Raw genomic sequence first — 14,571 nt, 5'->3', positions numbered from 1 at the left:
CAACATAGTAGGTCCTGTGGCTGTACCCCAGAGCAGCAGTGGCGAGTTCTCCACGAACAGCTACTTCAGGCGAGTGTAGATAATTTTGCCCCACATGCCGATTACTGCAAATGGTTCCTACACCATTGGGTTGACGTTCCAGACTCTCCTCTGGTCATTCTTTTCATAGATGAATCAAATTTCACAAATGACAGTCTGATAAAGCCAAGAGCCACATTTGGGATGAGGGAAAACCTCATGCCACACGTTCCCATGGATTTCAAACATTGTTTCAGTATTAATGTGTGAGCTGGTATTATCCAGTTGGGTTTTAGGTGCTTTCCCCACATCTAATTATGTGAATGCTGGGATGGTACCCACATCCCAGTTCAGTTACATGATTCACAAACATTTAGAGGGAAAAAGTGTGCTCACACTTTCATAACAGATAAAATTTGAACAAGACAGTTGGGAGTACACAAATTCTCTCCTGGGAAAGAGGGGGCAGGTGCGCAACTGGAGGGGCAAGCAATAATTAGCATATCCACCATGTGGAGGTACAGGATGAAGTCCAGGAAAAATAAGAAGAAGAATAAACACACACTTGTGAATATGTAGTATGGTAAAGGAATCATGGCAAGCCATTGGAAGTTGATGATGAATGGTGAGCTGTGCTCTGGTAGATGGGGAGAGGGTGAGGAGATTTGGGGGGGGGGGGGGGGGGTGTTTTGTAGTGAGCAGTTTTCTGTGGTAGTTTGGGAAGGTTTTTCGGAGTGAGTCTTCAGGTGCAGACATGCTGTGGTGCTCTCTCATTAGCAAATTTGAGAGTGCATTTTAACTGTGCTTGACACTGTGGGCTGTCGTACTGAGATGCTCTTACAGGAGAGTATTATTTGCGGTTAAGAATAATGAGTGGGCATAGTTTTTTCTGAGTGCATTACGATTGGCTTGCTGTGCCACTGTAACTAGGATATGGTTGACAGAAGAATAAACACAAGATAAAACTTTTAACACTACAGTGAGGGCATCACTGAATAAAACTCCTCACATACAGACTAGTTTTCAGTGGAGCATCTGAACATGACAGCTCACCATGGTAGGTTTTCTTGGGTAATGGGAATATGGTCTTCCCAAACACTGAAGTAGTACCAAACCCTCAGGTACAATTGTACATTTTAGGCATCTACCTGTGATAAGCAATAGCAATGCTGTGTGTTCATGAGCATCATTAGAAGGCAAAAAAGGCCAGAACTCTCATAGGGTGACACACTGGCAAGTCTCCTGCTCATACACACTGCATATTAAAATAAGTTCAGCAAGCACAGAAGAACACCGAGAGTGGAGAATGCATACTATAGGGATATCACTGAAAGTAAAATTCTGTACATAAATGCAGCTTCCCACAGGACACAAATGTGACTGGGGATAATACATAATAGCCACAAAAGTGATTACTATTAAAAGATAACAAAACCAATGTTAACACATCCTCACCAGAACTCATTTAATATTTATTCCTGGGTTGTATACAATACAAAACTCAGAGAGTGTAAAATTTCTTACATATCAATCAATATTGACAATTGCTTTTCTTTAATATCAATGAACCACGGCTTGAAATTTTCAGTTACTGAAACCCATTGCAGTTTTTATAGCACCCATTTCTGAAGATGTCAGTGCATTTAGCATGAGACCAGGTACTGGAGCTTGGTGTTCCATGTCACGCAGTTTATTCACTTTAAGTTTCAGTTCACTGCGCATTTTGTTGATTTCAACATCAACTTGAATCTGATCTGAAAAACAAAACAAATGTAATACAGACTAAAATTGGATATTTGTGAAGCAGAAGAATTCTTTAATGATATGAATATAAAGAGGGAAACATTCCACATGGGAAAAATATATCTAAAAACAAAGATGATGTAACTTACCAAACAAAAGCGCTGGCATGTTGATAGACACACAAACAAACACAAACATACACACAAAATTTAAGCTTTCGCAACAACGGTTGCTTCATCAGGAAAGAGGGAATGAGAGGGAAAGACGAAAGGATGTGGGTTTTAAGGGAGAGGGTAAGGAGTCATTCCAATCCCGGGAGTGGAAAGACTTACCTTATGGGGAAAAAAGGACAGGTATACACTAGCGCGCGCGCGCGTGCACACACACACACACACACACACACACACACACACACACACACACAGACACAAGCAGACATTTGTAAAGGCAAAGATTTTAGGCAGAGATGTCAGTTGAGGCGGAAGTACAGAGGCAAAGATGTTGTTGAATGACAGGTGAGGTATGAGTGGCAGCAACTTGAAATTAGCGGAGGTTGAGGCCTGGTGGGTAATGGGAAGAGAGGATATACTGAAGGGCAAGTTCCCATCTCCGGAGTTCTGACAGGTTGGTGTTAGTGGGAAGTATCCAGATAACCTGGACAGTGTAACACTGTGCCAAGATGTGCTGGCCGTGCACCAAGGCATGTTTAGCCACAGGGTGATCCTCATTACCAACAAACACTGTCTGCCTGTGACCATTCATGCGAATGGACAGTTTGTTGCTGGTCATTCCCACATAGAAAGCTTCACAGTGTAGGCAGGTCAGTTGGGTGTTTTCACATGTGGCTCTGCCTTTGATCGTGTACACCTTCCGGGTTACAGGACTGGAGTAGATGGTGGTGGGAGGGTGCATGGGGCAGGTTTTACACCGGGGGCGGTTACAAGGATAGGAGCCAGAGGGTAGGGAAGGTGGTTTGGGGATTTCATAGGGATGAACTAAGAGGTTGCGAAGGTTAGGTGGACGGCGGAAAGACACTCTTGGTGGAGTGGGGAGGATTTCATGAAGGATGGATCTCATTTCAGGGCAGGATTTGAGGAAGTCGTATCCCTGCTGGAGAGACACATTCAGAATCTGATACAGTCCCGGAAAGTATCCTGTCACAAGTGGGGCCTTTTGGGGTTCTTCTGTGGGAGGTTCTGGGTTTGAGGGGATGAGGAAGTGGCTCTGGTTATTTGCTTCTGTACCAGGTCGGGAGGGTAGTTTGCAGGATGCGAAAGCTGTATTCAGGTTGTTGGTGTAATGGTTCAGGGATTCCGGACTGGAGCAGATTCGTTTGCCACGAAGACCTAGGCTGTAGGGAAAGGACCGTTTGATGTGGAATGGGTGGCAGCTGTCATAATGGAGGTACTGTTGCTTGTTGGTGGGTTTGATGCGGACGATGTGAAGCTGGCCATTGGACAGATAGAGGCCAACGTCAAGGAAAGTGGCATGGGATTTGGAGTAGGACCAGGTGAATCTGATGGAACCAAAGGAGTTGAGGTTGGAGAGGAAATTCTGGATTTCTTCTTCACTGTGAGTCCAGATCATGAAGATGTCATCAATAAATCTGTACCAAACTTTGGGTTGGCAGGCCTGGGTAACCAAGAAGGCTTCCTCTAAGCGACCCATAAATAGGTTGGCGTACGAGGGGGCCATCCTAGTACCCATGGCTCTTCCCGTTACCCACCAGGCTTCAACCTCCGCTAATTTCAAGTTACCGCCACTCATACCTCACCTGTCATTCAACAACATCTTTGCCTCTGTACTTCCGCCTCGACTGACATCTCTGCCCAAACTCTTTGCCCTTACAAATGTCTGCTTGTGTCTGTGTATGTGCGGATGGGTATGTGTGTGTGTGTGTGTGTGTGTGGGTGTGGGTGTGGGTGTGTGGGCGCGCGCGCGAGCGAGTGTGTACCTGTCCTTTTTCCCCCATAAGGTAAGTCTTTCCGCTCCCGGGATTGGAATGACTCCTTACCCTCTTTCTTAAAACCCACATCATTTCGTCTTTCCCTCTCCTTCCCTCTTTCCTGATGAAGCAACCGTTGGTTGCGAAAGCTTGAATTTTGTGTGTATGTTTGTGTGTCTATCAACATGCCAGCACTTTCGTTTGGTAAGTTACATCATCTTTGTTTTTAGATATAGAAGAATTCTTTACATTTTCAAAGATAAAATCTAACAACTTTATATGTAACACACAACCAACATCCTACAAATGACTGAACACTTATGAAATTTCAAATATAAAACCTATTAATATCAAATGTACATTATTGGATGTATTTCTAAATATCAAGACTCAGAAACTGCTCTATGACAGTTAGGCACCATAAAAAATAATGGAAAATCTGGGACATAATAACAACAATGTCAAACAGATTGAGTGCTACAACAGGCTAGATGAAAGAAGACTGTTAGGTATTACAAGCTATCAAATGAAATCCTCCTAAAGATGTAGAGAAACACGCATACCTCGCTCACATTCATATGGCTTTTGTCACCTCTGGCCATTATGCGTGCTCTGTGGTGAGCAGTCATCGCCAGTGATGAAATCAGAAAAGCAATCTACATCCAAACCTCCAACCTTCGAATTTGCAGTCTGACACTAACAATTAAGCCATCATCAAGAGAGGACACTCACAAAGAATAGACCCGAAAGCACAGACACATTCTCAAATCTTGGCAAGTCACTCTGTTTGCAAAGCAGGGTGGTTTTCCTGCATTAGGAGTATTTAAAGTCTACACACATTACTCTCAGCAAAACAAGTCTGCTCTTTCTTGTTCAAACTGTAGGCCTTCTAATGTGTTGTTGTGACTGCTTATTTGTATATGTGAAGTTATTGTTGTGGTCTTCAGTCCTGAGACTGGTTTGATGCAGCTATCCTGTGCAAGCTTCTTCATTTCCCAGTACCTATTGCAGCCTACATCCTTCTGAATCTGCTTAGTGTATTCATCTATTGGTCTCCCTCTACGATTTTTACCCTCCACGCTGCTCTCCAATACTAAATTGGTGAGCCCTCGGTGTCTCAGAACATGTCCTACAAACCGATCCCTTCTTCTCGTCAAGTTGTGCCACAAGCTCCTCTTCTCCCCAATTCTATTCAATACCTCCTCATTAGTTATGTGATCTACCCATCTAATCTTCAGCATTCTTCTGTAACACCACATTTCGAAAGCTTCTATTCTCTTCTTGTCTAAACTATTTATCGTCCACGTTTCACTTCCATACATGGCTACACTCCATACAAATACTTTCAGAAACGACTTCCTGGCACTTAAATCAATACTCAATGTTAACAAATTTCTCTTCTTCAGGAACGCTTTCCTTGCCATTGCCAGTCTACATTTTATATCCTCTCTACTTCGAGCATCATCAGTTATTTTGCTCCCCAAATAGCAAAACTCCTTTACTACTTTTCCTAATCTAATTCCCACGGCATCACCCGACTTAATTCGACTGCATTCCATTATCCTCGTTTTGCTTCTGTTGATGTTCATCTTATACCACAATAAGATGATTAAAAACCCTTCCACAAACAAAATATTTAGTAGGAAAGTGGTTCTTGAAGACTTAAATTAATGATTATTTTACAAGGCTGTTACTAAATAATCATCTGGTGGTGGCCAAGCTTGTCCACCAAGGTATATTCTTACTGGTATCCCGGACGTAAGGTGAGCAGTGCTGTTACGAAGAATGTGTCTGTGCTTAGTTAATTGTTGGGTTTACATCCGACTTCACACTGTGCCTTTAGCATGCAAAGCACAGTTTCAGTACCTTACTAATATAAAATCTGTTTTCTTTGCTTATCAAGTTTTACTTAAGTCTGGTTTCTACCACTTCTTTAAGCATACAATCCTAGAAATAAGAGAACCGTCAAAGTAACTTTTTTTATTTCCAGTCAATGGTGCACAAGCAGTTTCTGCAAGTACAAAATTGATGGGGTGACACTTTTAGCACCTTTCCTGAAATGCAGGGTTCACCATAATGATAAGGGGAGAGGGGGAGGTGATAAACTCCCAACTCCAAATTCTTAACACTAGAACCACCAGAGCAGTCAAAATGACTGCAACACATTTTCAAAACGTTATTTTGACTGCAGTTTTTGTCGTATTGCAATGAGATTTAGTGACTTTTCCAAATTAAAAGTCAGAATCACCCATACTTGTTAACAAGTGTATCTAGAACCACAAGAGAGGTCATTTTGATCACGGTATTGATTACTGTAATAAAATGTCTTACAGCATGCCCTCCTTCCTCTGGTTGAGACTGAATCTGTAACAATCATTCTCTAAACAGCAATAATATGCACAATAATGAAACTCTTAATTTACTGATGTCCATTGTTTGTCTCTGTGTCTCCAGTCATATTGTCACTCATTAGCTTGTAGCAACATAGCAATCACAGCTCGCAGATCTCTGTCGCTCACCGAAGCAGAATGGTTCGCTCTCTCACATGATATTACAGATGATAAGTCTGAAGCAGAATGTGACTGGGATGCAGAAGACCTAAGAGAAGATGCAGACGAAGATTACTGTCAACCAAGCGATCATTCTGGAAGCACTGATTCAGATTATGCTGAAAACGTAGTTGTTCAGCCAGATTATTAATAATTATGAAATGCATTATTTACATGTCAAAATTCAACTTTCATTTAAAATTCAGGATTTAGATGACAACTACTCTGAGCAGACACTTCTAATTTGATGTTTTCTGTTGTTCTATTACAGCAGCAGAAAATGTATCACATAAAAGAAGATATCAGAAGGGACAAATCAACACATGCCTCCCAGGACCACGTAATATGTTGCTGGGTACTGATGGCATCACAGAGTGGAGTGTAGCAGAGTTTGGAAAGACCACATCTGGCAGATTGGCAAGTTATAACATTGTGAAAGAAAATCGAGGACCTACACCATATTCAAAGCGATATGTTTCTGATGCCAGCATAGTGAGTGCGTGGCGTCTGTTTATTGATGAATCAATAGTGAAAGACATAAAACACTGTACGGAAATGGACGCAAAATGTGCTCTAGGAAATGAATTGTGGAGTGTAAGTTTGGACAAACTGGAGGCTTTTATTGCTTTATTGTACATGTGTGGTGTTCTTGGAGCCAACACTACTGAACGTGATGAACTGTGGTCTAAAAAGGGGCGGCCCACCCATCTTCAGTGATACTATGGGACGAAACTGCTTTTGAGGAATTGTAAGATTTTTGCGCTTTGACGTTAGAAAAACAAGATCAGAACATTTGACAGAGATATTCACTTTAGTATCAAAAGTTTGAAACAAATTTATTGATAAATGCCATTTGACCTACATTCCTGAAAATCTGACTGCTGATGAACAGCTTTTCCCAAGAAAAACAAGTTGTCCATTCTTACAGTCTTAGCGAAACAAGCCAGACAAACTTGGTATAAAATTTTGGCATCTTGTCGACGTTGACTCAAAAGTTTCTGTGCAATTTAGGAAAAGATGACCACAGATCACATGACCAGACTCCTCCTGAAAGTGTAGTAATGAAGTTTATGTGGAGGGAATTAAAGGGACTTGAACCTAAGACCCCAGGAAAAAACTGTCTCAGGTTGAAGGGTATAAGCATACATCCACAATGCTGAAGACAGGTAGCAAGAGGGTAAGGGAGGAATCTAAGACTCCCTCCTCCCTGGATAAGTGAGTTCAGAAAAAACAAAGGCAAGAAATAGGGAAACAGACCTACAGTACTGTAATCTCGGGTTTTTGGACGGCAGTTATCCAGGAAGGCTATCCACTGGTGGCCATTACCTCGCAGCAGGGGCAATTTGCACAGATGGCTCTCTTTGAAAATATTAGGACTGGAGGGGGGGGGGGGGGGGGGGGGGGGGACACCGGCCCAGGACCCAACTTCAGGAGGGTCTATTTAGATCGTGGTGCCCTCATTTTTGTCTTTGAGGGGGTGCACACTGGAATGGCTTAAGGACAAGGTGCCCATGATATCCCCGTGGGAAGATGGGAAGCTGCTGGTCAAGATGGCAGGGGAGCTTCTTAAGACTGCAAAGGTGTCAATATGGGTACCAAAGATCCTTAAGGAAGTCTCTCCTAAGACTGTTCAAGGAAATAAGGGCCCAGAACCCAAAAGTCTCGACAGAAGAGTGATCGACCACAAGATTGTACAGGAAGGACGAATGCTGGTGTTGCAGGTCAGAGAGAAGTCCCTGAAGGCATAGTGTGAGTGGACCTGAAATCGTTTTTAGGCTTCTCGCAGGTCACTGTCAGGGTTCTTAAAGACCTCAGAGATGGCAGCAAGACGGAGACTGGAGGCACTGCAGATTAATCTGCAGTAAAGGGGCCTCTGGTGCTCTGAGCTGCTGCGCGGGGAGGCAGGAAGTGGGTGTGGCCCTGATACAAGAAATAGGGTGTATCGGGCCTCATGGCACTGGAGGTAAGCTGATTTAAGCTAGGAATCTAAGAAACTCCAGAACATGCGTCTATGTAAGAAATGGAATTTCTTTCATGTCGGTGATGGATTTCTGCTCCAGGGACTTAGTGACCATTAAAATGCAGCAATGTGAGGAAGGTATCATGAGGGAAGCTATTTTGGCCTCAGTATGCCTCCCTTACAAAGACAGCTCCCCTCCTCCTTTGGAGGTGAGGAGACTGGTAGAGGCTTGTCATCGGCAAGGTGACCAACTGTTGGTGGGATGCGACACCAATGCCCACAACCTAGTGTGGGCAGCTGGGACACCAACAGTAGAGGTGAGTACCTTCTTGAATTTCTTTTAGCTAACAACTTGGAGGTCCTGAATAGAGGCAATGAACCTACATTCGGGAATAGCAGAAGGGAAGAAGTAATTGACATAACCTTTGGTTCCATGATGATGGGCAGCTATGTCAAACAATGGCATGTGGCATTAGAGCCATCCTCATGGGACCACATGTACATTACATTCAAGGTTGAAATGGGAATCAGACAGACCATGACCTATAGGAATCTCAGGAAAACAGACTGAGAGGGACCTGGACTTAGGCTTATCGAAAATTAAAACCTCGATAAGGAATCCAGTAGAGTTTGAGGAATAGAAGAGGCTGTTACCTCTGCCATAGTGACCTCGTATCAGGACAACTGCACAATCACCAAGAAGTGCACAAATGGGAGTGTGCCTTGGTGGAATAATAACTTGGAAACACAAAGAAAACAGGTACGGAGACTGTTTAACATTGAGAGACAAAGGACAATGGGGCTAAATATTGTGAGACCCTTGTCAATTACAACCTTGCAATCAGACAAGCAAAGAAGGCATCCTGGAAGGCATTCTGTGAGGAAGTGGAGAGCACAGCTGTTCAAGCCAGACTTTACAGAATTCTCACTAGAGTACCAACCAATCCAGGAGGTATGTTGAGGAAAGAAGATGGGGAATATACAAAGACAGCACATGAGACGTTGGAACTGCTCCTCAAAACTCACTTTCTTCAATATGCTCTGCCGGACAACACAGACCAGAATGAGATCCCAGAGAGACAATGGTTCTCAGGCACTTGAAGACAGGACTGGGAATCAGCCAAGGAGTGTGTGGACTTCAATAAAATCCAACAGGCAGTGGAAACATCTCCAACCGTTCATGTCACCTGGCCCAGATGGAATTTTTCCAACTCTCCTGCAAAGGGCAGGAGAGAAGCTCATAAGAGTTCTATGCAGGCTATTCAGCGTTAGCCTTGCAGTACGAATCATTCCCAATGCTTGGAGGACAGTGAAAGTTCTCTTCATTCCAAAGCCAGGGACAATTGATCATACCAAGGCCAAGGATATGAGACCAACCAGTCTGTCCTCCTCCATTCTCAAAACATTGGAAAAACTGGTCAACGTATACATTGGGGAGAGGAGGCTAATTAGGGCCCCTCTATATTCAAACCAACACACATCTCAACTGGGTAAATCATGTGAGACAACTCTCCACCAACTTGTTGGGAGGGTGGAGAAAGCACTTCCCTTGCAAGAAATAGCCCTCTGCATCTTCCTGGATATCGAGGGGGCCTTCAGTAACACCTAGGGACCACTATATGTAGGTGGACCAGGGCCATGCTTAGCGGAAGGAAGGTAGATGATACCATGATGAATGAAAAGATGGTAATTAACACCACTAGAGGTTGCCCACAAGTAGTAGTTCTGTCCCCTTTATTGTGGAATCTAGTGGTGAATGAACTCACTGAGGAACTAAATTCCAGACAATGTTTCTGCCAAAGATATGCAGATGACCTTGTCATAGTAGTACTTGGCAACTTTATTGACACAGTTAGAAATATGGCACAAAGAGGATTGTACATTGTGCAAAACTGGTGCATCAAACAGGATCTGAGGGTTAATCCTAAGAAGAGTGTTGTAGTGCCATTTACGAAGAGACATATCCAACACTCAAGTTGGAATCTAAAGCTCTTCGATGAAACTCTACCTGAGAAGGGAATAGTGAAATATCAAGGGGTAACCTTAGATGAGAAAGTAACATGGGCCCCTCTCATTAAGAGCATCCCTGAAATCATTGGCAGCTCCTGCAACAAGATCTAAGATTGTTGCAGATTGCCACAGGGCTCTGGTGGAGCTAGGGGGAAGCAATAGAGTAAACCTAGTGTGGGTCCCTGGCCACTCAGGGATCTGTGGCAATGAACAAGCCGACAGACTGATCTGGTGGGGGCAACGACTCCATTTATTGGACTGGAACCTGTCTTGACAATAACCAAGGCTATGATCAAACTAGAACTGTGGAACTGGCTTAGGAAGCAGCATGTAGAATATTGGACCAATGTCCATAAACAAAAACATGGTAAGGTAATGATGTCCAAGCCACGTTTTAAAAGAAGCTCTGTAATCCTGGGACTGAACAGGGAAAGAGATCAAACTCATGACTGAACTGATGACAGACTAAGGGAATTTCTAAAAACACCTACACACAATGGGTATAATGGAAGAAGACCCTAAATGTAGGATCTGTGATGAGGTTGTAGAAACTGCATCGCACTTAATCTTCGAATGCATGGCACTATAGAGCAAAAGATAGAGAATCTCCGGGACAACTAGACCAGAAGAAATTGTGTCTCACAAAAAACTCTGAAAGAGACTCCTTGCTTTACTAGATATACAGGGAGCGTTACCGCACAATAAACTCGGTTTCAGTGCGGGCAGTGGTGGGTTAGACCTAAGCTCCCACGTTAATCAAATCAAATGAAGTTTATGGAGCCACTTCAAAAGAAGGGGTGAAACATGACTCGACAACTTTTTTTTTTTACAAGCTGAGAACTAATAGTACTACCACTATTAGAACAATTAGATGATCAAGAAGAGAAATCCCTTATGCTGTGAAGGCTAATCTTTACAACTCAGATCTCTTCAAACATTCCAGTGGCACTCTTGCTGCATATCAAGGCAAACGAAACAAGAATGTGCTTCTGTATTGCACTTTGCATTCAGAAGTTGAACTACAAACTGTACGGGGGCGGGGGGATCACTCCAGACAAGAGATTTCTAGAACAATACAAAATATGGCGTTGATGTGGTGTATCAAATGGCAAGAAAATACACTGTTCGAGATGGTATTCGAAGATGGCAAGTTCATGTATTTTATAATATTCTTGACTCTGCAGCTATCAAACAGGGATGACGATCACTCTTCAAAATTATATCCTGAAGCTAACAGAGGAGCTTCGTATGGGGTACATGGACTCAAAAAGTAAGTTGGTGGAAACAGAAGCTAAATGTGGAAACTCTGTGAAAGGAAATAAAATGAGGAGACAATGTCAAATGAAGTTTAGGAATAAGACAAGTTATATCTACAAAAAGTGCAAACGGTGAATGTATGGTTCTTGTTTGGAGGACACAACTAAGGACGTACGCAGTTCCTCCTGCTAAAGATATGTAATTCACATCAGTTAGTACAAATAAACTGAAGAAAAAATCAGGCAGTGTTTTACAAATATGTTGTGGTATGTGGATTTGGCAAACAGATCTCATGACTACATAAAATATTACAGCAATTAATTTTATAATAATGAGTACACAATAAAACATCAGCTTCTTTACTAAAAGAATTTGAAATAAAAATTGTGTTTGGTAATGAGAGAAAACATTTCTAAAAGCTCATTGTTTGTAGTAAAAAGAAAAAACTACTGAATTTGAGACATATAATTCCTCTTATTTTAGTTTTATAAAACTAAAACACATATTTGAAATGAAGATAATGTGAAAGAAAATAATAATTTTCACATAGCAGTCAAAATGACCACATCTGCCATTAGGTATACAATATGTTCAAGCGGATCTAGTGTTAAGAGGCGATCCACACACATGATGATTATCGTCCTAAGACCCTGCTAATCTCATTCATCACACTATACACATAATAAACTACTGACTTGAGAGTCTTCAGCTGTCGTACTTTCACAGGCTGCAAGCAGAGCTAAGCAAAAGCAAAAAATAAATTTTTAACTAACCTCTTTTGAGCATTTCAGTGGCTTTCTTCTCTGGGATCTTTATTAAAAGAGATCCAACTGACACCCAAACTTTATCTGCAGGAGACTTCTGTATAGCTCTGAGAGCTTCTCTGGTCTGATTTCGCCTACGGTCCAGAGCTACAACTTCATTACGATCTCTTAGAATTTCTTCTCCAATTTCTTCAATTTCACTCAACAGTCGCAGACTGTGCTGAGGATTTTCCAAAAGGCCCAAGCCTGTAAAGCCATGTTGCCTATTACATTAATAAACACAGCATTCATTTTGTAAAAATGAACATTCAATTTTTCAATGCTCTCTGCTAATCAAATTCTGTTAAACGCAAACCAACTTTTACTCAATATCAAGTAGGGCCTACTAGCATCTAAATTAAAATATTTTGCAAAAAATAACAAAAAAATGGTTAATCGAAACTAAAACTGCTACTTGAAAGACAAATTCAAGACTTTCAATACTGAGAGTGGCAGTTTTAGTGTCTTCAGTCTTCCCATTATTTGTTTCACATCAGATAGCAAATGCACTATTTTAACACATTTGTTTCTCTATATCCAGTGGAAATAATAACCACTGCCTGAATTAATAAAAAATAGACAAACAAAATGACACTTTTCACAAATTTAAGGAGACTAATTTTTGTATTTTATAATTCAAACCATAATGTCTTAATTTCAAAATTGTTAAATAATAATAGCCATATTGATATTTCAAACTAAATGAACTTTTAATATACTGGCAATGTAAAGGTAGTGTGTTAACATACTAGATCTATCTTTATCATTACTATTGACACATTCACAGAATAAAAGCAGGGAGAGAATCTGTCCAGATCAAGGCCCTTTAATAATCAGTGTACACACAAATCTTTACAATTACCATCACACAACAACAAGAAAGTGTTAATCACCAACAAATGTAAAGTATCTGCACAAAATTATGCAGGTCTCAGTCATAAGTAGAATGCATGACATGTAGGTGCAGTAGAATGTTTTAATTAAGACAGCACTTTCTGCTCACCTCAAAGTACTAGTTCTCAAGACGATATAAGAGTACAAACCGCTATCAGGTTTTTAGCTTAGGATTTTGCGTAACATTCTCTCCTTCCTCTTTTCTTTCTGAGAAAAAAGTTCCCTTTTCTTTCTTCCTTTACATTTTCTCTCTATTCGGACAGCTTCAGTAGAAAATGGGTCAAAATGTGTCACTCTGGCAGGCATTTTTGTAGGCTGACCGAGTCCCTGCCTATCCTTTCTTAACACAGTTTTTAAAGGAAACTTTTGACCAGATCCTTCGGGACCCAGTCCCTTTTCCTTGTCCCAACCAGCTTTCAACAAAATCTGGAAACCTCTATTGCTCTCTGGAATAGAATAATAGGTTCTGCCCCCACCAGGGTGAGAGTTAAAAAGATGAACAGTTGAAGTGAGATGTTTCTCTTTTTCATCACTGAAACTGCGTTTACAAACAGCACAGTAGAAAGTACCTACGTCCTTTTTTCTATGAGATATTGGTTTCTCTTCTGAAATGGGCCTAGAACTCATGTAAGTAACAACATGAAAATGCTTCATTTTTTTCGCAATACTCAAACAACTATTCCCACTTCTGTCTTTCACGTCGATGTCAGCGCCGCTATCAACGAGCAGTTTTACTACATCAAGAGATCCTGAGGCAGCAGCGCACATCAGAACTGTCCAACCATACTGATCAACAGTATTTATGTTACTCTCTCTTCCTTTCAATAACGACGCAACGCTGGAAACGTCGTTACTTTGAGCAGCCTTCATTATATTGTTGATCCAGGTAGTTCCGTCTAAATCCAAGGGCGTGCTGCTCCCGGGACAGCTTTCAGTGAGATCGGCATGCCGCACACTATTCAAACATATTTCCGCAGATGTGGCTGCAGAAGTTACATTCCCCACCGATGACTTTCCGGGTTCTTGTTTCACAATTTCTTCATACAGCCGCTTAGCTTCGTCACCAGTGAGATTCTGGCTTAAAACAGGAACAGTTTTTCCTTTTCGCGGAACGTAGGAGTCTCCCTCTCTTACAAATGTTTTCCACTGGAAAACGGCAGTAGAAAGAGATTGCCAGTTTGGATGCAAAGCCATGACAGCTACAAGGAATACCAATTCAACACTGGGGCTATCCACATCAGCGCAACTCACCACCGTCGGCTTTCACACCAGACATAACCATTCCTGCAATTTTTTCTATAATTGTCTTTCACAAGACCAAAAACATAAATTGAAAATTTTCAGTCACTGCAGAAACCGCACCAAAGAACACTCTGACGAAAGATAACAAAG

General features: G+C 41.8%; 1 protein-coding gene across 2 annotated transcripts; it reads right to left on the bottom strand.

Annotated features, from left to right (window-relative positions):
* Positions 1-1,456: 1,456 nt before the first annotated feature.
* On the bottom strand, positions 1,457-14,556 carry LOC126190813 (p53 and DNA damage-regulated protein 1). 2 transcript variants are annotated; one of them, XM_049931377.1, is made up of 3 exons: positions 14,431-14,556; positions 12,256-12,492; positions 1,457-1,772 (listed from the first exon to the last, which is right to left on the bottom strand). In XM_049931377.1, the coding sequence occupies exons 1-3, from the start codon at positions 14,459-14,461 to the stop codon at positions 1,603-1,605; spliced, it is 438 nt and encodes a 145-aa protein (XP_049787334.1). In that variant the 5' UTR covers positions 14,462-14,556; the 3' UTR covers positions 1,457-1,602. The 2 variants fall into 2 exon arrangements, 1 of the variants encoding a protein (XP_049787334.1); XR_007538284.1 differs by lacking the exons at positions 1,457-1,772; positions 14,431-14,556 and adding an exon at positions 13,289-14,424 and having other exon boundaries at positions 12,356-12,492.
* Between the last annotated feature and the right edge of the window lie 15 nt (positions 14,557-14,571).

Source organism: Schistocerca cancellata, chromosome 6 (assembly GCF_023864275.1).
Source record: "Schistocerca cancellata isolate TAMUIC-IGC-003103 chromosome 6, iqSchCanc2.1, whole genome shotgun sequence".
Lineage (NCBI taxonomy): Eukaryota > Metazoa > Arthropoda > Insecta > Orthoptera > Acrididae > Schistocerca > Schistocerca cancellata.
Note: the sequence above shows the minus strand (reverse complement) of the source record. Positions and strands in the feature narration are given on the sequence as shown.